This window comes from Idiotropiscis lumnitzeri, chromosome 1 (genome assembly GCF_059441095.1).
Source record: "Idiotropiscis lumnitzeri isolate Australia: NSW breed Sydney's pygmy pipehorse chromosome 1, RoL_Ilum_1.0, whole genome shotgun sequence".
NCBI lineage: Eukaryota > Metazoa > Chordata > Actinopteri > Syngnathiformes > Syngnathidae > Idiotropiscis > Idiotropiscis lumnitzeri.
In genome coordinates, this window is record NC_142391.1 from 8,667,746 (window position 1) to 8,693,313 (window position 25,568).

Below are 25,568 nucleotides of genomic sequence, written 5' to 3' on the forward strand. Positions count from 1 at the left end.
GAAAAAAGGTTGAAGTTTGTAGCTTTGGGTTAAGTGTGTCTTTTTTTTTTTTTTGTGCGTAGAAGTTTGTCAGGAGGCTGCTGCATCGGGACCCTTCTTGAGCAGCTCAGAGTACGCTTCGTGGGTGTCCACCATGAAGCTGGCTGAAGATGAAGCTCAACCAACCTTGAGGCAATCATCACGCTTCGTGTCCCTACCTCATGATGGACCAGCTGAGGTCTGTTTTTTTTTTTTTTCAAATATTTTATTTTATGCATTTTTTTTTTTAAATTTGCTGTATTCCCTACATGACGGTCGAAAAGCAAAGTAGGAACAAACAAACTTCCTTTTTATTAGTCTTCCATTCGTCCCATCTGCAAACTACAAACTAGGTGCTCTTATTTGCTTCTACAAGCTATCTCTAGGGACTTGGAAAATTCACCTCTCTGGCAAGGACAGAACCTGAGCGTGTGTGTAATCAAGAAGTTCTGACTTCATTCGGGCTCATCCCCACACATAGGTTGGGCTCTGGCGCCAATTCTCTGCACATGAGTTAGACTCTTCAACACTTACCCACCGTGAGAGACTCAAAGCATGTCTAGGAATACTTATTGTATGTTGGGGTTCACGCCGGTGGACGATAGGATAGCCTCCCTCTTAATCTGTATTTGACAGAGGCCATGTTCCAACTACCTGGTGATTACTTTCCAGAGTCTCCCCGGTAAGGCCTATTCTGCAGTGCTTGATAGCAACCGGTTTTTCGGCAGTAAGTCACCGCAGAGGCTGCCCTTTGCCACCGATTTTGTGCAGATCATTTCCGACCTGAATTTCTCGTTGCAGTCGAGGCGTTGAGGTTTGGTTTGATGGCCTCAGTACTGTATCTCTGCTTTTTGCAGATGACGTGGTACTCCATCTGTTGTGAAATGCGCTACAACTTTTTCCAAGTGAGGGGAAAAAATGGAATGGGAGATGGACAGGCAGCATCTGTGTCATCCGTTGTGGTAAAGAAGAAGCTGAAAGGCGAAGCTCCCAATTTATCGGTTGATCTACATTCCTACCCTTAACCGATTGGTCACGAGCTGTGAGTTGTAACCGAAACAACAAAAATCACGAATCCAAGATGTTCAAAGTAGAGCTGCTACTCCTGCACCTTTAAATGAGCTAGATGAGGTGGCTCGGGCATCTTGTTCGGATGGATGCCTCTGGGCACGTCCCAACAGGAGGCGGCCCGGGGGATGAACTAGGACACGCTGGAACACCTTGGGATCCCCCCTGTAAGAGCTGGATGAAGTGGCTGGGGAGGGAGAAAACCTGAGTTTCCATACTCAAGCTGAATAAGCAGAAGAAAATGGCTGGGTGGATACATTTGATTTGTTCTGAGAATTACATGGCAGTTGAGATCAAATGGCCGCAGGCGAAAGTTTTCTCGTCCTGATCTAATTTAATGAGATCCAAATTTTGCAGAAATAGTGATTAAATCTTGATTGACACTCTCAGAGAGGAACTAATATAACAATATTGTAGACGCCAAACGGCACTTATCCGTTTTAGCAACGTATGAGTGTGACTAAATAGTAGAAATACCCGATGAGCGCAAGTTTGTAAGGACAAAAACGTCATATTTCTCTGAAGACAGTACGGAGTTACATCCACTTGTTAGTCACGCAACTTATGAGTTTTTTGCAATACGAGCTGTTGCTCTATCATTTTTTTCGTCTTGAGTTTCATGCACATAATAGTTTCAAGAGGCTAATGTTTGACGGTGTGGCAACAGTTTGGCAGCTTTTGCTTACTCAAGCTGATTAGTTCCACTCCCAATTGAAGCAGACTGTGAAACTTGAATCAAATATTATGTATTTCATCAAACACATATTTTTGTTTTAAGAAAGTCTGATTGATTAATGCTAACTCACGATGCAAAACAATGTAAGTGGGTTAACAAAACCAGCATGAGTATTGCAATGTAATAACCATTTCCGCAATGGCTATTTGAACACAAACTGCAGCAACACATGTAGACAGACAATATAATACTCACCCATATGTGTTGTATCCTCTGAAAACACCGAATATTAACGGCAATTTATGGAACTATTGTAATCTACGTCTTTGTGTTAAAATCCATGGATATATTCGTATGTTGGCCGCGAGCGTTGACTAGAAGGAGTTGCACAATGAAACAAAGCATTAAAACATGATGCTCAATCTGTTTTCATTTTTCAAGGGTGTTTAATTGGCACCTGCAACAGATTAATTGCATTTCCGTTCATTTGAATGGGTAATGATGATTAGAGATATGGGTTTTAAGTTACAAGCATGGTAACAGAACCATGATGGTTTTTTTTTTCATATACAGCTCCTGTGACGTTGTGTAAGTGTACCTAATGGTTTGTCAAGAGCTTATTAACTAAATCCGACCATTTTGTATTTCAAAGGAGGACGCTCCCAAAAGCGGCGCACCCGTCAGAGAGCTTTCTCTTTTGGAATGGAGGCACTGGCAACATCGGGCCCTTCCGACCCATGTCGTTGATCACTCCTTGCGCTGCCAGCATTTCATTGAGGTGATGCAGCTCGTCGACAGCATGCGGGAAGAAAACGAGGTGAGGCGTTGTGTAAAGTAGTCTCACAAACAATGGCACGTTAGATCTCTTGTCTGTTTTATAAATTGATCATGCGACATTGAAGCATCGAGGATCAAATTTGCCTCTTACAAAATAAGCTTGCACAAGCTAGGGGGGGCAGTGGTATTTTTTTATTTTTTTATTTTTATGAAACACTTATTTCCTTGAAATGGGTCATCTGACTTTAATCTAAACGTACGGCTTTAATTTGGGTTACGTAACCGCAGTCATTCTTTTGACCTAGAAGGCAAATTCTTGACGTGACAAACAAGTTCAGTGGTTTTTCTACGTCATGATTCAACCGATAGTAATGATTCATTTCGATTCTCCGTTCTTATTCTTCTTTTTTTTCCCCCGCTCGAGCAAACAACTGTTTCTCTTTTTGAACAATTTGTTGCTTTTCTCTCCCGGGTTTTTTTTAATCGAGTTCCCCAGACATGTTGACAGTCCAAAAACACAGCATGAGTCATCAGCACTACTAAAAACTTGTCAACAGATTTGTTGTTATCGTCTTAAATAACAGGCTCGAATGCGGTTTGATTTACATTTACAGCTTTGTTACTCACCACCTGATGTTTGTTTAAGCACCCCGAGTATCTCCAATTGCACTAACAGTTCAGAAGATCGGTCCAAATCCACAAAATTGGGTCAGAGATTATGGTAAAACCCACCTTTTGTTTCCCCACGGTGAGATTTGGCTAAACAAGGAAGCAAGGTAGCCCACCTGTCAAAACAAAACAGGGAGGAGTGTCTGGTGAACTGGCTCATATTCATTTAGGTCATTACTTTAATGGAGAAACGATGAAGGTTCACAGTCGTGAGTTGTTCACTTTTGGGGAGAGATTTTGTGGATAGTTTCTAAATGTAACTGTAAACAAAGTGGGTTTATGCGCTGCAATGTTAGAGGCGTGCTTGTCGTATTACTGCGCCTGCGTCTTGATCTGGAAAATCTAGTTCTTGGTGTGCCAGATCACCGTTTTGACTGACCAAATGTTAGACACGAAAAGTGTCGCAAACTCGTAATCCGATTTGATTTAATTTGTACAAGGCAGGTTTCATTCTTGTCTGCTCAGAGCAAGAAATGAAGGCAAACTAAATCAGATATGTCTCTTGTGCTTGAGGGAGAGAAATTCTTACCGTGGATGTAAGCCAACTAATTCAAATGAACTTTCTGATGCTATCAAGAATAACATTTCTGAGAACATTTTCCAGTTTTTTTTTTTTAACTCTTACAAAACCCAAACGATTAAAGGAGCTGCAAAGGAAATCAAATACCAGACAAGCAAGTGCACCTAATAAAGTCAAGTTTGATTTATTTATTTATATCGGCCTTAATCACAGAGAATTCTCACGGGGCTTCATATGCCAACGGGTGGAACATATAAAAGATATCTTGTGATCTTAACCCCGAGGAGGGCAAGGAGAAAAAAAAAATGGTTTTGAAATTTGCACATATTGGCGAACAACCACACACATCGACTGCTACGGACAATTTTGAGAACCCTCGAGAGAAGAGCGAACCCACAGTCCAGAATCATTGCGAGGCAGATTTGCGAGCCACAGACTGGGCTGTGTTTTCCGATTTTATTTTTATTTTGGATTCAGATTAAAAAAATAACATAAAACACCAAATTAGGGAGTACATGATTAATACTGGACGGTCATGATAAGGTGATTTTTTTTTTTTTTTGCTTCAAAACCTTCTGTACACGGGGTCCTCAATTTCCGACGTTATCAACACATGACGTTTCAAGTAACAGGATGGCATAAAAATATGTGGTCATGGTTACCTTCTTAATCTTTTTGTTGGCTTGTTTTATATTCGTGGTCTAGAAGTATTTTTTCATATAAATGTTTACTCGAATCATGACTTGACCTCTGCGTTAGTGTAAAAGTTAGAGATGGGAACAGAACTCTTATCAGAGACCATGGACCCTCTCTTCAGATTTGGTCACAGTGGCTGCTTATGTGAAACGTTTATTTTACTGAGTATGGATAAAGACTGTTGTTCATGCATTTAGTTTACATGACAGCTGTGTTTTTGCAGTCGTAAATACTCGGCTGATTTTGGGACATTGTCCAAACAATAACGGAGGACACAGTGCTTAGCGTATATGTCGATAATGCATCTCCGTCCAATTTATGGCACGGCGATTGTCTGGGGGAGAGTCTTATTACTAACGAAATTCAAATCGACATATATCGAGGACCCAAGACGAAGGGAGAGAAAAAAAAAAAGCACAAGATAATATTTCCACTTACTAGCGTGCAATGCGGATCACACTCTTTATTTTCCAGAAGTCCAAAAAGTTCTATTTGTATTCATATTTTTTTCCAATATATTTTTCAATATGTGATTATTAGAAAGTCTTTATTTAAACACTTAATGGCTCACAATGACACTTTCTTTTTCCATATTTGCACACATTTGTGTACCATTCTGCATGTCTTATCCCCTGCAAGGGTAACTTAAGCTGTGGCTTACTTCCATAGCTGGAATTTACGGAGACCTTCTGACCTATTACTCCAGAAAAACCGGCGCGTGTACAAAATCCTCCAACTTTATTATTTTCCTCCTTTAAATCCCGCTGACACACTTTGCTCCCTCCCTCCACGAAAGCCTCCGGAGGTTGTTATTCCAGTCATTTGAAGATATTTTCTGTCTGGCCGGGCCAAGAAGCAAAGCGCATGCTGTGTTTTCCGCTGCTCGCTGTCACGCTGCTCTTTGTGATGAGGAGACACAGGCCAGAAAGACAAACGGGCCTCCTCGCCTGTGATTACGCAATCCTCCCAAGCGTTACATAAAGCCAGGAAGCTGGATCTGGGTCAGGCTGTGACGACCTAGATGGGGACGACAGCAAAAACAGATTCCAGATTTCTAAACTATTTTGAGAGAATGACGGGAAGGGGAGGTTTATTTTATTTTTTTTTTTTTTTTGTAATTGCCACTTTATTATATTGTGTAAGGATAAAAATGTATTTGTAATTATCTTGAATTGAGTTAATTAAGTGAGTACTTGTTGCAGTTTTGCATACATGTGGATAAAATTGTTGGTACGCCTGTAACAAAATAATAACAGTAATATAAATTTTAAAAAAAAAGGAAAATTCACAATGAAAATCAGACTCTGCTTTTGGATTTTGGCTCAACTTAATTATTAAAAAAAATTAACAATGAAACTCAGACATTGCTTTTGAATTTTGGCTCAATATAATTATTAAAATAAAATAACAATGAAAATCAGACATTGCTTTTGAATTTTGGCTCAATATAATTATTAAAAAAAAAAAAGGAAAATTAGCAATGAAAATCAGACATTGCTTTTGAATTTTGGCTCAACATAATTATTAAAAAAAAAAAAAAAGCAAAAAGAACTCAAGAAACAGACGTGGACAAAAACATGCGACCCTTACGTAATATTTTGTTGCATATTTAGTTGTTGATTGGCGGCAATTACTGCAATCAAATGATTGTTGCAACTGAATGATACTTGTGCACCTCTCAACAGGCGTTTTGTAACACTCCTCATTAGGTGTGAAGGCTGCTTTGTCGATGCAGCATATTTCTGCTCCTTCCACGGATAGATATTCAACAAGATCAGCGCTCATAGAAAGCTACTTCCGAATAGTCCGATGCTTTGCTCTTTACCATTTTTCGGGATTTTTTTTTAGCTGTGTGTTTTGGGTTATTACCCTATTGCAAGACCCTTGACCAAGCTTTCTGACACTGGGCACCACATTTGTCTCTCGAATACCTTGATCATGAGATTTTATAGTGCCTTGCACAAAATCAAGACACCCTGTACCAGATAGAACAAAGCAACCTCAGAACATAACACAGCCTCTTCCAAGCTTCACAGTAGGGGTAGTGTTCTTTTCTTGATGCTTCATTTTGCCTCATCTGTGAGCTGTTGTGCAGTGCCCCAAAAAACAAAACAAATTTTTATCTGGTCTGTCAGTCGGACATTTCCCAATAGCTTTGTGGCTTGTCAACATGCAGTTTGTAAATTATTTATTTTCAACACTGGTGTTGTGATTGGACGGTTGACCTTGGAGTTTACCTTCAGTTTCTTTGGCCGTTGTACTGTGCTGTTTTTGTTACCGTCAATGTTATCCATCTCTTCAATTGATCTATTTCCCTCCTGGATCTTGCATTTCTGGACAGTATGTATGATTGCAGTCACAGGAACATCAAGCGGCTTGGACGTGTGGTCTTGTAGCTATAATTTTCTTTCGAATCTCCTGAGACAACGCTCCTCTTCACTTCTTTTGGTTCTGTTTACTGCATTTACACACAACATTCACCGAACGTCACAGTGATTACTTGTCACCCTTTCTATAGGCGGACTGACTGCTTCCAGGTTTGAAGATGCTTGTGATGCTTTTTAGACACACCTTGGTTGAACATGTCTCGATAGAGAAATTATTTTCAGCCTTTTTGTTCGGGCTTGTTTCATAATTTATGATTATTATTTTTTTCTGTTAAAACTACAATTCAAAAGCAATATCTCATTTTTGTTGGTTCCTTTTTAATTAAGTTATAATTTATTCTAACGTTACCATTTTTTTCTTTCTATTAATTTCAATTACCAACAATTTTGTCCAACGTGTGTAAGTACCGGTAATACATTATAGTTTCAAGACACTATTTTCCACTAAGTAGGTGTTCTCAGGGACTTTTTTTTTTTTTTTTGCTAAAGATACTTCTCTATAGGAGCAAGACAGAACACCACACTGAGATGTTTTGTTATGTTTGCTGACAATTTATTTATTTAGGCCGCTGTGTATTCAAGTGGTAATTGTTAGCCTCAAGCATTTCCAGCACCAAGTTGAAATTATGACGAGATTTGTTAACCCGTAGCACTCAAGGTCATTTTCATAATCAGCCACTCCCTTTTAATAATGATAATAATAACAATGGATCAGATTTATATGGCGCTTTTCTGTCACATACTCAAAACACCCATAATGGATATATTATTTTACAACATACTAGCACATAAAAATTACTTGCAATGTTTTGATTTAAATGCGGTAGAAATGTATCCAACAGTGGTGCTATGCGAGCCGAGGTAAAGGTGTGGTAGATCCGATGTGGTATGCAGTGCGGTTTGTGTAATAACGCCGCGCATACTTGTAACACTTACACAAGCATCAGAAACTGCATTTTGTTTTGTTTATCTGCGTACGGAATTGGATCAATGGGCGGAGATTTAAACTTGGACCGTAAGTTACGGTAATATGTTGTACTTGCTCGAGGATGGGCATTACAAAAGCTGTACTAACAATACTTCTGTGCAATTACTGCTCATAGTCTCGAAATTACCCCCTTATTATATCCTAATCTGGGAAACTCCTAGGTACTAATAATTGTTCTGTCTGCCAGTGTTCGGTTAAACAGCTTTTACTTTATGCAGTATCATTGGCAGTGGTTGTTTTACGACCATGCGTTTCTCTTTCAGCACTGTAAGGGTTTCTTTCCACAATATTAGCTACACACATTGAGTTCGAATTCAAGAGCTGAATGAACAATTCGTCAACTTAATAAAATGGCACAGAGCCCTAACCGTAGCTGACGCAATGGGCGAGATGGTTATAGTCAGTAATAAGCATTAGAAAATGGCAAGTTCATTTTTGGTGTCCACCGGGCACCAATGCAAGTAATCGACTGCAATGCACAGTGAAATGTGACAATTTATGCTTTTCTAAATCAAGAAAGAACATGTAATTAGAAAACACATTTTGTCCATGTGCAAATGCATATTGAGTTAAATAAAAGTGTAAATGATGAATACTAACTTGTGATAAGTTTTTTGGTCAGAAATGATGTGGCTTTTTAAAAACCACAAATGACTCGGGTGTCAGGGACCCTTTAATAATCTGAAATCAGATGTTCCAAAAATGTGAGGCTTAATTATCCTTAAAAGTAACGCGTAATCCTTAAAGACAGCATTTTAAAGATCTTCCAAAGCCATCCAGTTGTGTGAAAAAGGCTGGGGAAAAAGTTCAAAAGTCATTTTCTTGCACATGGTTCTTTGTAGTCGTACATACAACATAAAAAAATTATAATTATATATAAAAAAAAATTGAAGTTAATCACGATTATTTTAGCTGTAATTGAAATCCCGATTACTCAAACAATTTTTTTTTTTTGGGGGTGGGGGGTGCAAAACTAAATAAATATAAATAGAAACAATATTGAGGCAAATTTATTTTATTTTAAAATAAAATAAGTGCAAATGATAGTGCAAACTTATGAATTTGAGTATGGTTTTCTTGTATAAATATAGTGCATTAAACTTGCTTTACACTTATAAATTGCCATAAAACTGTTGCAACATTTAAATAAACAATTTTAATAGAACGCTCACATTTCTAACCGAAATATGCTCACTATAGTATTAGACATCATTATACGAGTACTATTTCATCAATGTTTATTATATAATAATATATCCCGAATAACCCCAATTTTGTAATTGTTGAGTGTAATAATCGGAATTGAAATTTGCTTAATTGCACAGTCCCGCATACAATCACTGAAAAAAAATGTATTACCTAATTCATAAAGTCCAAGAAAAATATTGTGAAATGTGATAATATTGAGCCCATAAACAGTATATCACTCGCCTAATGGTCACATTTCGTAAAAGAGAGGTGTTGAATTTGATTACAGTTATAAAATATAAAGTCTTAAATTGGGCTTTCTTAAAACTGAAAAATACTCATTTGCTAACAAAAGAATATCAAAACAATTATTGACATGCCTCTAGAATTTTCAGTTCAATATGAAACTAAATGCCTCTTATTACGTATACTTTTGCAGTGGTGTAACATAACACTCCCTCATACTGGGAGGTGTTTTAGTTCCACTTCTGATCTTTGCGGATATCAATCCAAACAGGAAGAAAGGCACTGTTGACTTTCCTAGTCTAATATTTGCTTTTGTAACTGACAACACCACAACACTGACAACCAGTCTTTTCGCACAAGATGTGGCTCCTCTCTTTTGACCGCAATGGGTGACCCCACCCCTTTTTCTTTCCAAGCCCACCTTTCATTTTGCTTTGTGCTCACCACGGGCAGCTTCCTGCCACTGTTTGCTGGCTCATTGGCACCCTGCTGCCCCAGGGAAGGGCGCCACTCCCGACAGATTAATTCCAGGTCATATGATTTGCCAGCATGACAGATTTTTGGCAATAAGTGTTGGTGTTCTCTGGCAGACTTGGGAAATCGAATTGAACAATAAGACAGAATTGTTGGCCTTGTGTAAAGAAACACTTTCTAATAAATTGAGTCCAATATTACATGTGGTTTTGTTTACTTCCCGGCTTGATAGCAATGAAGCAGGTGGTTTGCGAACGTGTTCGAAAAAGTCCAGAGGTTGATTGTATTCACGTGTGCTTCCCCCACAGGAGGACTGCGCTTATGAGCAGGAGCTATCGTCTCATCTCAACAAAGCTGATGGCCATCTGAAGAAGATAAAGAAAAACACCTGCTCCAAAACTATTGCGCAATCAATGGTTGGTTCGGAAGTACGAGGAAGGAATGAGGAAGCAAAGACTGCACAAGGATTAGTTGATGAACGGAGGCCTCCTGTTTGTCTCTCCATTGCTCCTGAATTAAGCAATGAGGAGCCTGGCCTTCTGAATGAAGAGGTCCTAAAATTGGATCCCCCTGACACTGAGGAGGTGCTGATCGATAGGGACGGTGACAGTGACGGAGATGTTGAACTTCAAGCCATGTTCTATCTCCCCAAATGGGATTCCAGTCCTCCTTCTTCTGTCATCCCGGGAAGTGCCGAGAACTTCAAAATGATTTTGGCCAACGTGGCTGAGCTCCTGTCCCGATCACCTCCACCTCAGGCGGATTTAGACAAGCTAACGGTCGAATCAATGCGCTCTCCGGTTCCTGATCCTCCTCAGCCGTTCCACATTACCTTTGCCTTGGATGTGGATGAAGACGATGAAGACATGGTGATTCATTCTGATAATGACTGTCCCGAGGCGGTGTTAGATGTGTCTCCAAAAGATGAGGAGGAACTGCAGACTGTCACTAGTCCAACCTGGGATGAGGTCTTTGAGGATGAAGGCGCAAATAAAGCTAAAAACCACGAGCAAAGTGTCGGTGCAGGAAATGGCACCTTGGCGGACTCGAAACCAAATGCGCAGTCTGCGTCGGGAGCGCACCCGATGGACGACAGCATGGACCTGTTTGGTGACGATGAAGCCTTCCTGCAGATGACCATCCCGGACGTCGGCACCCCCGAAGACGGTGTCACACATCGGACGTCCCCCAGTACGGAGGACATCACGACCACTATCGTGCACTCATTGGCTCACTTCGAGACGTGTGACACCGGAATAAAACATAAAGCGGCGTCACCTATCAGAGCAACAACGTCAAAGCAAACAGGGAGAGACTCTCCTGTAGTGTCAAAAAGTACAGCGTCAGTTGACAACTTGGACTTTGCTGTCAACTTCGACCTTGGATATTCCGTGGAGGACTCGGAGGAGGAGGAAGACGGCGTGTTAGTGAACGCCACACTCCCGCGCCGTCCATCTTCCAAGCAGGAGGCCTCGCCACTTGCGTCCATTCATGCGCCTTTCACCTTTCGCCACACCCTCTCCAAGTTCACACCTCAGAATCTCTCGGGACGGAAGACCACTCATCTCGCCCCGACGGCGACGTCCGAGGTGCCGTCTCCCGTGGCGTCGTCGCATTCTGCTGGCCCTCGAGCCGTTCGCCTCTCTTTGAGTACTCTGAAACGAAGACGACGGGAAGATCGGCCAAAGTCAGCAGCGGAAACGCAGGCCGAGCGCGCCGTTGTGCCCGATGCTGGCGTTCATCAAGGTTTGTTTGCTTATGCCAAGGCTGTTTCCCGATATAGCTGCCGGGGGTGCTTATTGACTCAACCAGGCATTGATTAAGGATCTGAAAAGCAAGGTATTTCCTCATGCAATGGGTGGAGTTGTTTACTCAACTGCGGAGAACGCCAGGTGTCACTTAGTGCTAAGACGAATGGGACGAGGCTTAAAAGTAATCATGTTTTATTATATAGTGACCGCGGGAGTTTAATCAACTGCAGACCGGACCGTGTGTCACTTGTTCGGCTTTTGTGAGGGTAAAAACTCGATTTGTATTTTTAGTCTGCATCAGAATTTATACAGAGCGTCCGTAAAGTCGCTTCACAATTGAACAAAACGTCAGTCGATGTCATTGATGTGATTGGCTGGATCGGATTGGCATATATTTTTAGTTTTATGCAAAATAATTTGCCGATCAATCAGTGAGGTCATCGTCAACGGATCCAGAAAATATGACGTTACGGCACGCATTATCGTTCACTCCAGGGACGTTCTTTGCTGCCATTGTTGATGTTCCAAGGTTTCGCAGCATATATTTTTTTTGGGGGCGACGGAGCCATTTTTTTCCCCTCAATGTTTTCTTTTCATTTAATTTTTTTTGGGTTGAATTGTTACTATATTTTCCCTAAGCATTTCGACAACCGCCAATTAATTTGCTAATTTCTGCTATTTGTGGGCCGGGCCAGTACCAAAGCTCCATGAACAGCAGGGGGTCAACTGTACAGTCAAGAATTGGTCAAATAGACTGCTCCATCTTTTGATCGGATCAGTCAGTGTCTTTTTGAAACTCCAAAGTCTTGATCGTGTGAAGTTTCATCAGTAGTGAGCGCCGCAAGTTGATGCGTCAAAGCTTTGTCCATTTGCTTCGGTTCCATTAGACATACATGATGTGCAAAGTTTATTGTATTTCTTGCGGAAACACACTTCACTGATTTGTGCTAATGATGTAAAATAACACAGAAAAGAAAGCATGGATCCCAGTGTAATTGAATTTGTGTGGGTTTGTATTAGTGCCATTCATTTGCAGTCTGGACCCAGAGGGGTGCTTTTCTAGCGGGAATCTCCGCAAGTCTCCCATAACCAGAAAAAGTAGCCGGATTTCTTTTTAGTCACTTAAAAAAACTAATAGCAACAAGCGAGGTTGGAAAAGTCGCTAAATTTACAGTAGCCACAAATGAGCTAATTTGGCCACACTGGCTAGCCGTTTGCTTCGTCGCAGTTCCGCTGTCCCTGGGCATTTTTTTTTTTTTTTCAATTTCGTTCTCCTGGTCAAAAAATGTTTTGACATGATATATCTCTTTTTTTTTTTCCCCATCCCATAAACCTGGCATTTGAGCAAGGGTGTGTGCGGACTTTTTTTACATCAACTGTAAACTGCATCTGCATATGATTAAGATAAAAGCTTGTATTCTATCGTCGTACAAATGTTTGTATTTTTACATTTTCTTTTATAGCGGACTGCGCCATCGACAGCGATGATGACATTGTCGTCCATAAGAGAAGGCATGTCAACAAGTTCAATCCTTTGTCGTCTCCAGAGGCAGTGGTGAGAACACACAATACTTCATTCGATCAATAGTAAATCTTTTTGCAAAGGAAGCAGAGAACTGAGAGTGAGCAGTGTAGAGGCCGTCAAGAAGAACATCCAGTTGTCATGGGAACCAGCATGTTGGAAGAATCAGTCGTCAAAATGGTTTTTTTTTTTTTTCTCCCCCAAACAATAGCAGAGCGCTCACGTCATTCTGGCAAAGCAAGTAATCTTTTACTTCCATGTCCTGAATGTGATTTTTATCTTCTAGTCAAACGTCCTCTCTGATGCAGACTCGCCACTTGTGAGGGGGAAACGTCTGACTGCATTAAACACAGTGAGATGATCTTCATTAGTCATGCGATGGATGATGTCAATGAATTCACACCTTCACACGTTAGCTGACCTCGTCGCCCGTGTCTCCAGCTCGAAGAAACGGAAGCCGACGACGACGACGATGATGATTTCCAGACCGAGCGCGTGCTCGCATGCGCAAGAACGATACAGCCAGTCCACCGGATCGACGCCAAGGTGTGACTCACATTTGCATAATGAGATGAAAGCCGTCAAATGTCACCTTTTCCTTCTGAAATGCCATGTTTATAATTAACACCGGTGTCACCTTTGGCATTTCCCCCTCCATTGTTTGTGTTTCTCTCCAAGCGCAAAAAATTTCGAAAGGGGCGTGAGTTCCTGGACGAGGAAGCGGCGCTTTCGGAGGACGAGGGGGGCGCGGCGGTTTCGTCCGACGAGGACGACGGAGAAGAACAGAACCGCTCGCTTGATGGCTTTGTGGTGGACAATACACACCTGTCTCAGGGACTGAATGGTAGATCGCCATGGTTACTGATAAGCCGATTCGGATACCTGGCCGTTACAGATTCAGGAAATGACGATGGGAGTTGGGGTTCTTTCAACAAGAACCCAAACACAAACACTTAAAATTCAAATCAGCTTGCTCACAGACAAATTTGCAGAAATATTTATAAGCAAATATTTACTTGTTTAATTTGACACTTTATGAGTGGGCAGGCGCTTGAGCCAACTTTTTAGATGCATTAAAAAGTTCAATTTCTTCCCAAGTGGCCGTCCTCTGCCATTCGAGTTCAATGTTCATCTCAATGTGTTTGGCCAACTCCGTCCTAATGGACTGATTAATTAAGAGGCTTGCCTTCATACGTTTGTATCCGCTCTGACGCTCTCGTCTCTTCTTTTCCGTCAGACTCTGAGATGCGTGGGATATACTTGAAGTCTGTGAGAAGCCCGGCAGTCCCCGGAAGGTTTAAAATGCCCCACAAAATCCTTCACAGCACAGATATCTTCTCCCAGGTACTACATCAGTCTCACACGTATTATCTAATGACGTCCAATTAAAGAGCTGCGTCTACAATAAAGCCTTTAAAAAGGTATTAATGCTCAGTTTGCACAGAAAACAATAATATTGACCCTTACATACTGCTCATTTTCCAAAGAGAAAAAAAAGTAAAAACTGATAATATTGTCATATTTGTCCATTTTGCATCACTATAGAAATTTTTTTTAAACTTCATGGTGAAAAAGTGACATTTTGCATCTTTTATTGCTGTCAGGTCAAATTTGACCTGTGTGCAAGGATTAAAGAACAGAACACACACACACAAGATTGGCATCCACTTTTGTTTGCAGGTTCCCGAGCAGGACGAAACCTACAAAGAGGATAGTTTTGTGGTGGGAAGTGAAGAAGAAGAGGAGGAGGAAGAGGAGAGCTCAGAAGAAGCCGTGGAGCTGATGCCGGAGGACTCGTACGTGGACGGGAGGAAGCAATATGCCACACGGCGCCGTGTCTTTTTGCACAAAGCCAAAGCAAAAACTGGCGGTTTGGCGAAGGCGGCCAAATGTCAGGCGCAGCCGAGGAGCAAGTGCGGCCGTGTTCTCCGCTTGGTAGATTCAAGTGAGGATGAGGAGGCGGCAGATGTTTCGGAAGCCCCTAAGCCTGTCACGGTTCTGCCCTCCCCTTCTCCTACCATCACATCCAAGGCATCATTGCTCAGTCGAGGATTGAGGGAAGAACGGCAACAAGAGAGGTAGGATTTTGTTGCTGACAAATATTTCTGATTTTTCGTACATAGTCACCACGATAATTGATTTCTTTTTAATATATCTGCGGCTACCAAATGAAGCGGCGGTCAGGCCCACTGTTAGAGTTGGGCTCGGCTTTAGCTCACCTATAACAGGGGGGCCACTACGTGATTGTGTCCACCCAAAGTTTGCCGACGCTGGCCAGAGTGGGCCAATACAAATTTCATGAACATATAAAATAATATATAAATCGTGTTCTTGCGACAACAACATTACAAACTCATCAAACTGGATGTATCGAATACTGTCAGTCTCTTGTCATTTAACCCATAACCTCCTTGACGGAGCTCCGGAGTAAAACGCTTACAGAGCATTTTTTGCATTTGCAACGGAATCAACCTCACGTCAACAAGTCATGTAATGCTTGCTTCCTCCTGCAGGAGTCGCCAGAGGATAGAAAATAAACATGCCATTTCTAACCAGCTGGACTTTGAAACATCTGAGTCACGTGATGCATCCAAGAAACAGGTAGAAACAAAACATGTCCGGTAGTACACCTTGTTATTTTATAGACTGTACCACGTATAAAAAAAAAAATAATGTATCGTGCCGTATGTTGTGTTGAATTGCGGTTTTAAATCCTAAGCGGCCATTGTTTTTTTTTTTTTAACGTACAAAAGCGTTTAATAAAATATAAAGTTCTAACTGTTTTTTTGGGGGGTTATCTGAAAACCGATCTCACACTCAAAATCCATGATGTAATCTGAACCGTGACTTATGCAATCCTTTACCAGTTTTAAGTAACAATTTAATAGTTGTATTGAAATTACATAAGTGTAAAAGAAGTTGACCACAGTTATTGGGACCAAAAACAATACATTTCTATTTTGTTTTAATTTTCAAATAATTGTCATATTGGTCGTATTGTTCTTGCTGTTAATTGTCATTATTCAGGTCACAAGTGCAAGGCATCAAAACACAGATTACATCTAATCAGGCAAGCATTGTCAGTAATTAAATAGGTTAATAATATTCCGTTGTATATTGTACGTTATAGTCAGTGTGGTAACTATTATTTGCTGAATCATATTTTTTTGTGCTCAGGCCCTAAAAACTGCTATATTGTTGCTTATGCGAGTGAAGGTGCTTCATTTAGATAATAGTGGTCTTCTGTTACTATTGTGTGTCATCTATAGTCAAATACGGGAAAAATAAAGTCCCTTATTTTGGGTGATATCAATTACTTATGGATTTTCGCTCGAAGTGGCGCGCCTCAGTTCGCATTTAATGTGGTTTTCCACCATCTAGGTGCCTGCGTCCACCGTTCCAGATCCTGCAGGAGCGGGTCCATCTAACACGGAGAGTCCAGTGTGCATCCTGGTGGACGGTCGCTGCCTCGGCGGCGGCGTAGAACTCGTGACCAGCTTACGTCAGCATCATGGCGCCACCGTCCAGGTGTGCTCGCTGGACGGCAGCTACTTTGTCGTCAGCGCCCGCATGGCCGTGGAGAGGCATTCCCAAACGGATCTGGCGTCCCTGCAGAACCGCAAGCGGCTAGCCGAGAAAGTGGGAAGCGTACAGGAAGGCTTTGAGCGCGTCTGTGTGATTGTGGAGAAGGATAGAACCAAGCCAGGTCAGCCTCACCTGCGTATTTTTTGGGGTTTCAGATCACTCGTCAAACAGCGATGTCATATTTTACCCAAGACATTAAAAACAACAGATGCGGCCATAACTCTTCAAAGACCAACAGGTGCATGTAAAACATGTCACATCTAACAGCACGACAATGATTGTGTGTCCCAGGTGAGGCGTCCCGTCCCTTCCAGCGCACGCGCTGCTATGACAGTACCCTGGCGGCGCTGGTGCGGTCGGGCGTGCGGCTGCTGTGGAGCGACGGCCCCCAACAGAGCGCCGCCTTGCTGGTTGAGCTGGCGCGACTGGAACGGCGCAAAGGGCAAGCCGTTGCCCCGCCGTCCTTTGAAGTGAGCGGGCAGCACGGGCAGCAGGATCTTCAGTTCTACTTGAGCCTGCCCGCCGTCAACTACGTCCACGCTCTCAACATGAGCCGCCGTTTCGGATCTGTCGCCCAACTCGTCAACAGGTAAACTTACATCAGATTTTCAAATAAATCCGATTGTTGGGTTTATTGACAAAATGAGTCACTGAGATTTCACAGCAAAGTGATTTCAAGCAAAAGTTTAGCCCAAAATGTTCTTCGTAATATGTTTTACGTGCCCTCATTAGTCGAAGCATGGTATTCTCATTCATATTAAGTTTGTGGGATCCGAATAAAGGAGAAAAATCCGCCCGCTTTTATCCATATCAGGGGCTGCCATTTTGTTGTGTACTGCCCCCTGCTGTTGACTGAAATTGACATCACAGTGCCCATGGACTCAATGTGTGAAAATTGCAGCTCACCTGTTTTCTGGATCTGGTCATGTGATTTTAGATTTTCTTTTTTTTTTTTACTTTCCAACCATAACTCAATTTTGTTCTTTATTTTGGGATTTTAATCCACTTGCAACGACACAAGATTGCATTTCACACTCTAAATTTGAAAGTCGAGAAAACAAAGTGTATCAAGGTCAAACTCACTTTGGTTGAAGAGATTAGAAATAAATAGAAATAAATGTATCACGCAGCTCAATAGAAGTGAGTCATATCTACCTATTCTTACATGTTTTTTATTGAGGCGCAAATTCTGTACACGTCTCGAACGTTATATTTTTGCTACAGTACGCAGTTTTTTTTTTTTGTAAAGACATTATCTACAGCACATAATCATAGTGGTGGTGAAAAAGGAAGCGCTAACTTTGTGGCTCATGAACAGGACCAGATGCATGACTTTATCCTCCCTCCAAGCACCAACAAAGTCAGTTTGAATAAACATAACAGATTCAAGGTTTTACAAAATAATGAGTTTGTTCTATTTTGGATGCTTTTAGGCCACGGAAAAAGCGCTAGAACGTAACGGACAATCTGCTTTACCAGACATCCCCTTCCGCCAATCAGTTTATGAAATAGAAGGTTCCACTAGAATATGATTTTGTGCATATTAGATATTCATAATGCTTGCGGTTTTATCCGCAACTGCTCATCTTCAGCTTCATATGTTATATCCTGGTCATTATCATCTAGCTTGACTGAAATAAAACTAACACACTGGACTAATAAACAATCAACATTCCATAGCAGATGTGTTAATACCATCCGCTTTAAAAAGCTCAACTTACTTTCATCCATCTTTGAAACGTACTTTCTGGAATGCTTTCGCAGGAGTTGAAACCTGATTTCATAGGCATGCCCCTCTTTTATTTGGGAAGTTGGCACAGCGTTGCAATGATAAATCAGGAAAAGTGCAAAGCGCAACAAAGCACTGCCCCCTATACGTCAAAATTGGAATTAAACCCTAATTCAGACTATATTACAAAATATTGACATTTTTTAAAACTTTTTTTTAAGAAAATCCCCAAAACCGACCTAATTTTTATTCCTAATTTCATTTAAAATGGTACTATTGAATGATCTGTTTAATTAAGGATACAGCCAATTTTCCAGAAAAAGCCAGCATCCTGAGATATTTAAGGCAAATCAATATTTTTTGTCAAGTATTTTAAGAGAGTCTGACCATATGCCATTTTCTCTCTTCATTGCTGTCCAGTTTTTACCAAAAACAACAACAATGTAGCTAACCCGCTCTATCTGTCAGTGTCTCAACTTTGCTGTGGTTGCGTGTGCAGCTCAGTGGAAGGTCTGGAGAGCGGAGGCGGCATGAGTAGAGCGAGGGCCGAGGAGATCTACCGCTTCCTGCGCTACAACTGCGATTCCTTCCTCGTGGACAAAGCAGGAAAGTCCAGTGAGACGGTAACGCACTCTCTCAGGATCTAATTGCGTCTACATTTGGTCTTTATTTCGCTCCAGCTGCTGCTTTCTTACTCATAAACTGATCAGTCGTTTGCACTTTGAGCTTCAAAGCTCAAAACATTTGCACAACAAACTGGAGAACATCACTTCACTTAGGAGATTATTTATTTTATGTAACTTTTTTTTTAAATGTTGGAAGCAGCTTGTGCTGATATAAATTCAACATGTGGCACTAAAATGTGATTTGTCAGGAAAAAAAATAGATGATTATGTTTACAGATGTTGGAATGTAAATTTCAATCAATGTCAAGATACTAATAAATATGTATTTTTTATGTAAGTGTAACTGTATTTTCTAAAAGTGTGTCATTTATGTATTGGTTTATATCAATATGTATTATGTTTTATTGTAATTATAATTGACTTTAAACAAACTTTTGAGATGATCACAGAGCAGGTGCATTTATACTGAGATTGATTACACGCAGCTGGAATCTATTTGTCCTCATCGGTCATTTAAGTCAACATTTGATTGAGAAACCCTTGAGGAACTTCTAGAATGAGTGTCAGTCAAAGGGCCAAATAATATTTCACGTCCTACTGTAAAATTTTGTATTATGAATTACGTTTCTCTTCACAATTGTGTCCCATTTGATATTGATTCATCATAAAAAGAAAGGTCGAAAGGTTTTAGGGGGCCGAATACTTTCGCAAGACACTGTATGAAGGTATTTTACAAATTTACGCAGATAAAATATTTGTTTAAACTATTTTTTTAAATGTGCTGAATCATAAAATTACGAGTAAATACATGTATGATAAAATTGTTAAAATATAAAATAACTTACTTTATTTTCAAATATACATGCCAAATTACTTAGTTGTAGTTACGAATTACTTTCCTCAAAAGTAATTGAGTTAGTCACTGATTGGAAATGTCACGAGTTACCTAGGAAAATAATTTTTGATTTTTTTCTTTGAATTTATTTGTTCATTTTAAACTGTAGAAAATGTCTAAGAATTTGGCAATTTGCACGGTTTTCGTGACCTGGTATAGACTGGAATGTATTTATCTCACCGCTAAACATTTTAACAGTTAATGTTTTTAATTTAAGGATTTCAAAGAAATAATTGTCACAAAGCATAGAAATATATTTACTGCAATTACAACTTTATTATTGCTCTATTTTATCTTAGTGAAGCGTTTGTTCTTAAAAAAACACATTTCCGTTTTTTTGGTTTTTTTTGTGGGGCACTTCAACGTACTGTATTAGTTACATTTCTGTTCATTTTAATAGGGTAACATGATTTAAGATTTTTGAGATAATTGTGGCTACAGAATGAATTGAACCCTGTATATATGTACCGTACATAATTTCATGATAGCCATGAACAAGCTAAAAAAAAAAATCCATTCAACAATAACATGTGCCTTTTATTGGCAATCAATGAAACAGATGACAGCATTTCAGCACAAACGACATTGTAACAGAATATGGATTCAAAACGTGCATAAATAATCTGGTGAGAGCAGAGTAGAAAAATAAATCATACTTTCACAGAGATGTTTCTGATTTAACACAGGCAACCTCGCTTTGATACATGCTTTGCAATCCTTTGGGTCAGATGAGAAAATAATTTTTTTTAGACATTCAAGACCACACATTCTCTGCATCGGCTATTAGTTTTCTAATTTACACTGCGTTGGGACGGTGATAGTCCAGCATGGCCAGGTGGAACCTCTAAAAACAAACTTTGATTTGCCTCCACCAGAATTTTTTATTGTGCGTTTTCTCAGAGATTTTTGGGGGGGCACTACAACAGGAAGAGCACCAGTGATGGAAGAAGTGTGAAAAGCACAGAACAGAAAATGGACTTGACTGTGACAAAGTCAGCTTGCTCGGAACAATGGCTGATACAATGATTACAATTTGACCAAAGCATAAACACGTTTGGTACTCAGTTCCTGCAATACCTACAAATGCCACTTGGTGACAGCATCGCTCACATCTTCAGGGTTTTTTTTTTTTTTAACTGATTCATTAATTTACAAGATATTAAACAAGAAGCAGATTTTGTTGGCCTTCGGAGGTTCAAATGGAGGGATTAGAAAAGACACAAAAAATGACACAGCTGTAAGATCAAACACAAATGTAATATTTACACACATGTACAGTAAGTGTGAAGTGGTAGATATAAATCAAGTGATAATGTTGAATTTGTTACATTTCCTAGTTCAAATAAAACTGGAATTAATTTCTTCATGCGGAACAATTGGACGTGTGTTCAAAGGTTTAGAGAATGTCACATTCTATTCACATGTAAAGGTTTTATGGCATTTTAGGTCAATCTAGAAATTTCACGGATAAAACCAAGTGTGTTGATCACGACCTTACGGGAGTAAAACATCTTTCATCAAATATTCGTGTCCGGACAAAATCGTCTTGATGAACGCTGAAGCATCCCAGTTGAGATTAATTTATCTTGATTAGCTTGCTAACAAAGAGACACAAAATGAAGATTAAGTCTTGAGTCTTTCATAAATCTTAAAATTAGGAACTTGGGATTGACTCGAGTCACGCACCTCTTGTAACCATCATGAAAAATTAACACGCGTGTAGTGTGGAGCGAGACGACAAACGAGCTGATAGTTTGACGCCACAAAATCAGCCTGAAGATTTACCAGCAAAGGCAGCGAAGAGGAGGACAAAGCAGCCTTTTAACATGCGACTGTGCATTACAGTAACTCCTGTAACCAAGTTGGCTCTCTTCTTTAATGAGCATAAAAAATAAAGTATACAAAAACAGACTACTGTATATATGTACAAGTGCAGTTTTATCTGACTAACTGACCATTTTTAAATATTCCGCCTGTCTGATTTGTAGCTACAATTACTTTTCTGCTTAGTGCAGCTGAGCTCAGATGCTGCTGGCCTGGGCCTGCGGCTGCAGTGGCTGCATGGGCGCCGCCTGCGGCTCGGGGCCTGTCAGGACGCACTCGTCGTCCTTCCGCATGTACAGCAGGAAGAGAGTCACGGTAGCGAAGGTGGTGGCGTTGACCGGGAAGGCGCGAAGCAGCGTGGAGGTGAGGCCGCGTGTGAAAACCCTCCAGCCCTCCTTGCGCACGCTCTGCCGCACGCAGTCGAAGATGCCGTCGTAGCGGTGCACGCCGCCCACGCCGTCCGCCTGCAGTCGGGATTTGATGACGTCCACGGGGTAGGTGGAGATCCAGGAGGCAATGCCGGACATGCCGCCGGCGAACAGCAGCTTGGGGATCAGGTAGGGATCCTCCGGCTCGCAGCCCAGGTGGCGCGTCAGCACGTCGTACGCCAGGAAGTAGACGCCGAAGCCCGGTGTCTCGCGGAGGAGCGTTGTCACCATGCCGCGGTTGATGCCCCGGATGCCTTCCTTGTTGTAGATCCTCAGCAGGCAGTCCAGCGAGTTCTTGTACATCTTCCTCTTGGACTTCTTCTCCCCCGTGCCTTGCATCTGCATGCGAGTTTTGGCCAGCTCCATGGGGCAGCAGATGACGCACTGGATGGCGCCCGCCGAGGCACCGGCCAGGAACTGGTTGAGCGGCGTGTCGCGGCCCAGCTTGCGCATGGCGTTGCCCTGCACGCCGAACACGATGGCGTTGATGAAGGTGAGGCCCATCATCGGCGAGCCCAGGCCTTTGTACAGACCCAACGTCTACGGAACAATGGCAGCTGGTTGACATTCAAGGTGGTCTCTCAACCTGGTAAGAACATCTCTGCACGATCGAACATCGTTTGCCATTCTTGTGACCAAATAAGATGATTTGTTTTTTAGACTATCCACATATTATATATATATTTCAGTTTTAGTTCTCTCGCTACGTTTTACCGTTTCAAACAGGAATGAGCCCAATTCCCAGTTATTAGTAAATCATTAGTCGTAATTATTACCGATAATACACATTTTCTGTTCGTAAATGCAATAGAGTCATTTGATGAAGAAAAAAGTCATCAGCTTTACCTCCACTAAATTAAAGTAATGCATCTTGACAGAGAGACAAGCTTTTCAAAGAGGAGGAGCTAAGTTTACTCTGCATTGTTAGTGGAGCTCAAAAGAGAGTCTTCACTGTATTTGCCTGTCCCGTACTTCTTTCAAAATGAAATCGTCAGAAATGCAAGTTAAGGGTAAATATGTAAGAGGATCCGGTCCATATTCCAGTCAAATAGCGAGCGATTACGATAAAAATGATTTTAGTCATTCCCAATGCTGCTCGAATGTGTTTGTTTTAAATCCTCATATTGGATACACTTGATGTCCTTCCTTTATCGTGACCTGACATGATTTGAATGGCAACGTAGTTCAAATGTATCCGAACTGAGCCGACTCCACGTGGAGCCGTGAGCGTAGCGTGACATCCAAAACTTAATTTAGCCCTCTGAGGAATGAGGCTCCAGTGGTGTTGCGAGAAGAGACACTTCCGCCCCTTTTTAACCTCAACGCCCCCTCACACTGCCTGTCTCCAAAGTGCTCGCTGACGTGGCCCGTCACATTGTAACCGGACTCCTTAAATCAGCTGCGCGGATCAACAAGAAGTCAAAGTCAAGCGCTGGAAAAAAAAGTTTTCAAGTCAAGCTTACCGACTCCTGGCGCACGATGGACTGGAAGCAGTGATACGTGCCGCGGTAGAGAGGCTTGTCCGCATTTTGAACCTGAAGCCGCACCTGAGGAACAACAGACTTGAGTTAGCATCGTAATCATGATGTCACATCAAAATGGAAAAACAATTCTAAAGTGAAAACAAGCAGGCAAACAGGGTAAAAAAAACTCAAATAAAACAATAACTATGCATACGTGCAAAATGAGGATTTTGTGTGTGCGTGTGTGTCTGTGTGTGTGTTTTTTTTAACAAGTTGTGTACAGCTTAAGACAGGACAAAGAGCAGGGGTGTCCAAACTACGGCCCGGGAGGTATTCGTGGCCTGGTGTTCATTTTTTCAGAGGCCCACAGCAAAAAATGTATGCATATAATTTCTTGGGTTTCAGCTATCGAACATTGAGTATTCTAACAACGTGCATGTGAGGCGCAGGTATTGGGTCTGTCAACTTGGGGTCACCATGTCGTATGAACGAGCGAGCATGTAAAGCTTTAAAAGGGTGCCTGGCCTGGTGAGTGATATGGGCGCCAGTGAATGAGAATGTCCAGTTTGCTGGCTGTTAACTGGCTAACCCATCCGCCAGGATGTGTGTTGAGTGACTTAGCGGCTTTGTCGCCACCAGCAGCAGCTTGTGTACAAATGTGTTCAGAACGTGTTTGTTTTCTTACCGTGTAGAATAAACCAATTGAAAGTGCACCGCTGGCTGGTTTGATAGAGATGATCTGGCTAAGCAAAACAGCGAGAGAAACTTTTTACAAGTAAAAATAATAGAAGCTAACTGATTTATAAACATCACATGAATTTGTTAAACCGTTTTTAACGTTGTCATTTTAACACAGTTGCTCTTATTTTGGTTATGAATCTGGGCCAGGTCCTGAAACTATTTGTCACTTAACAGAAATCCGTAATATGTGCCGCACAGTACCATTGAAAAGAACTATAACGTATTTAAAACAAAAAAAAAAAACTACAATATTGCCTGACGGCAGGATTTTAGCGCATCTAATCAATTCAAATTTACGTATGTCAAAGTGGCCCTTGCATCCTTCTATTTTTCTGTGTGCGACCCTCAGAGGAAAAAGTTTGGACACCCCTGACATAGAGGGAGAGAAAGAAAGACCTGGACTTTACTTACTAGGTCCCAATTCCGTCGAGAGGTTGTTTATTTCTCTCTCTCATCTACAACACAGTGACACTGTTGCTGTTAAAGACAGCCCCCCGCCCTCCTCCTCCTCCTCCAGCATTCCCCCAAGCATACATATTCACAGCAAAGTACACAAGAAGAGCCAAACACCATGAACGCAGATGCCGCCATGTCATCCAGCCACAAACATGAATGCAAATATGTGTTTCTGAACCCTGAAACGTTCTTTCTCCGATTGAATGTATTCTAAATAGTGTCACAAAAACAACCTGCAAAATATGACCTTTAATTTTGACTTTTTAAAAGGCAGTACAGGGAATCCTTGCATATTGCAATATATTTATATATTTTTTTAAATCTGTCTGCCATTATTCACCTTGCACCTAATTACAGATTTTTGGAGAAGATATTCTCTGCAAAACTCAACATGTTTGTTCTCAGACCAAAGCCTTGGCTTTCTCTCGGCAACTTGAGGCGAATGTGGCATTCCAGGAAAGTGGAGAGTCGGAGATCTCCGGGAAAAGTGCACTGGAACGCAACACAAACTGGGAGGTATAAGTCGTAAAGTCAGAAGAAGAAAAAAAAAAACTAGCCGGCTTCTCTAAGTTGCATCAATTTGAGACGTACATATTTATTTATCTTTATCTTGAAATTAACTTTGTTCTTTAACAAAGCGTCACAGATGACTTAGGTTGACTTTCAGCAATAATATATCGAAAGAAGGCAGTTTACAGTGTGTGTAATTTAACTTGTTTATCTGTTATTCAAAGTTGCAGAAGTGGACTCTTTTCTTGTCATATGAATGTGAAAATTATTTCACTCATGTCTGTTCATTAGTGAGTAGCAACTTTTTTGAAAGAAAGTTGCGACATATAGA

General features: G+C 41.1%; 2 protein-coding genes across 3 annotated transcripts in view; one reads left to right on the top strand and one right to left on the bottom strand.

Moving 5' to 3' along the window:
* Window positions 1–19,252, top strand: part of fancm (FA complementation group M) — a 45,326-nt gene extending 26,074 nt beyond the window's left edge. Inside the window, exons 12-24 of one of the 2 annotated variants that reach the window (XM_088314771.1) lie at window positions 63–217; window positions 2,415–2,579; window positions 10,016–11,453; window positions 12,922–13,013; window positions 13,267–13,332; window positions 13,422–13,526; window positions 13,659–13,824; window positions 14,218–14,324; window positions 14,661–15,058; window positions 15,494–15,581; window positions 16,362–16,686; window positions 16,857–17,154; window positions 18,794–19,252. In XM_088314771.1, the coding sequence (XP_088170897.1) occupies window positions 63–217; window positions 2,415–2,579; window positions 10,016–11,453; window positions 12,922–13,013; window positions 13,267–13,332; window positions 13,422–13,526; window positions 13,659–13,824; window positions 14,218–14,324; window positions 14,661–15,058; window positions 15,494–15,581; window positions 16,362–16,686; window positions 16,857–17,154; window positions 18,794–18,941 (3,551 nt within the window). In that variant the 3' untranslated portion in view covers window positions 18,942–19,252. Of the gene's footprint in view, window positions 1–62; window positions 218–2,414; window positions 2,580–10,015; window positions 11,454–12,921; window positions 13,014–13,266; window positions 13,333–13,421; window positions 13,527–13,658; window positions 13,825–14,217; window positions 14,325–14,660; window positions 15,059–15,493; window positions 15,582–16,007; window positions 16,051–16,361; window positions 16,687–16,856; window positions 17,155–18,793 lie in introns of those variants that run through there. The other variant, XM_088314780.1, reaches the window with a different exon arrangement.
* Window positions 19,253–20,331: 1,079 nt separating this feature from the next.
* slc25a29l (solute carrier family 25 member 29-like) overlaps window positions 20,332–25,568 on the bottom strand; it is a 7,661-nt gene continuing 2,424 nt past the window's right edge. Inside the window, exons 3-4 of the mRNA XM_088314827.1 lie at window positions 23,531–23,614; window positions 20,332–22,607 (exon numbers count right to left, since the gene is read on the bottom strand). Coding sequence (XP_088170953.1) covers window positions 21,837–22,607; window positions 23,531–23,614 — 855 coding nt within the window. The 3' untranslated portion in view covers window positions 20,332–21,836. The remainder of the gene's footprint in view (window positions 22,608–23,530; window positions 23,615–25,568) is intronic.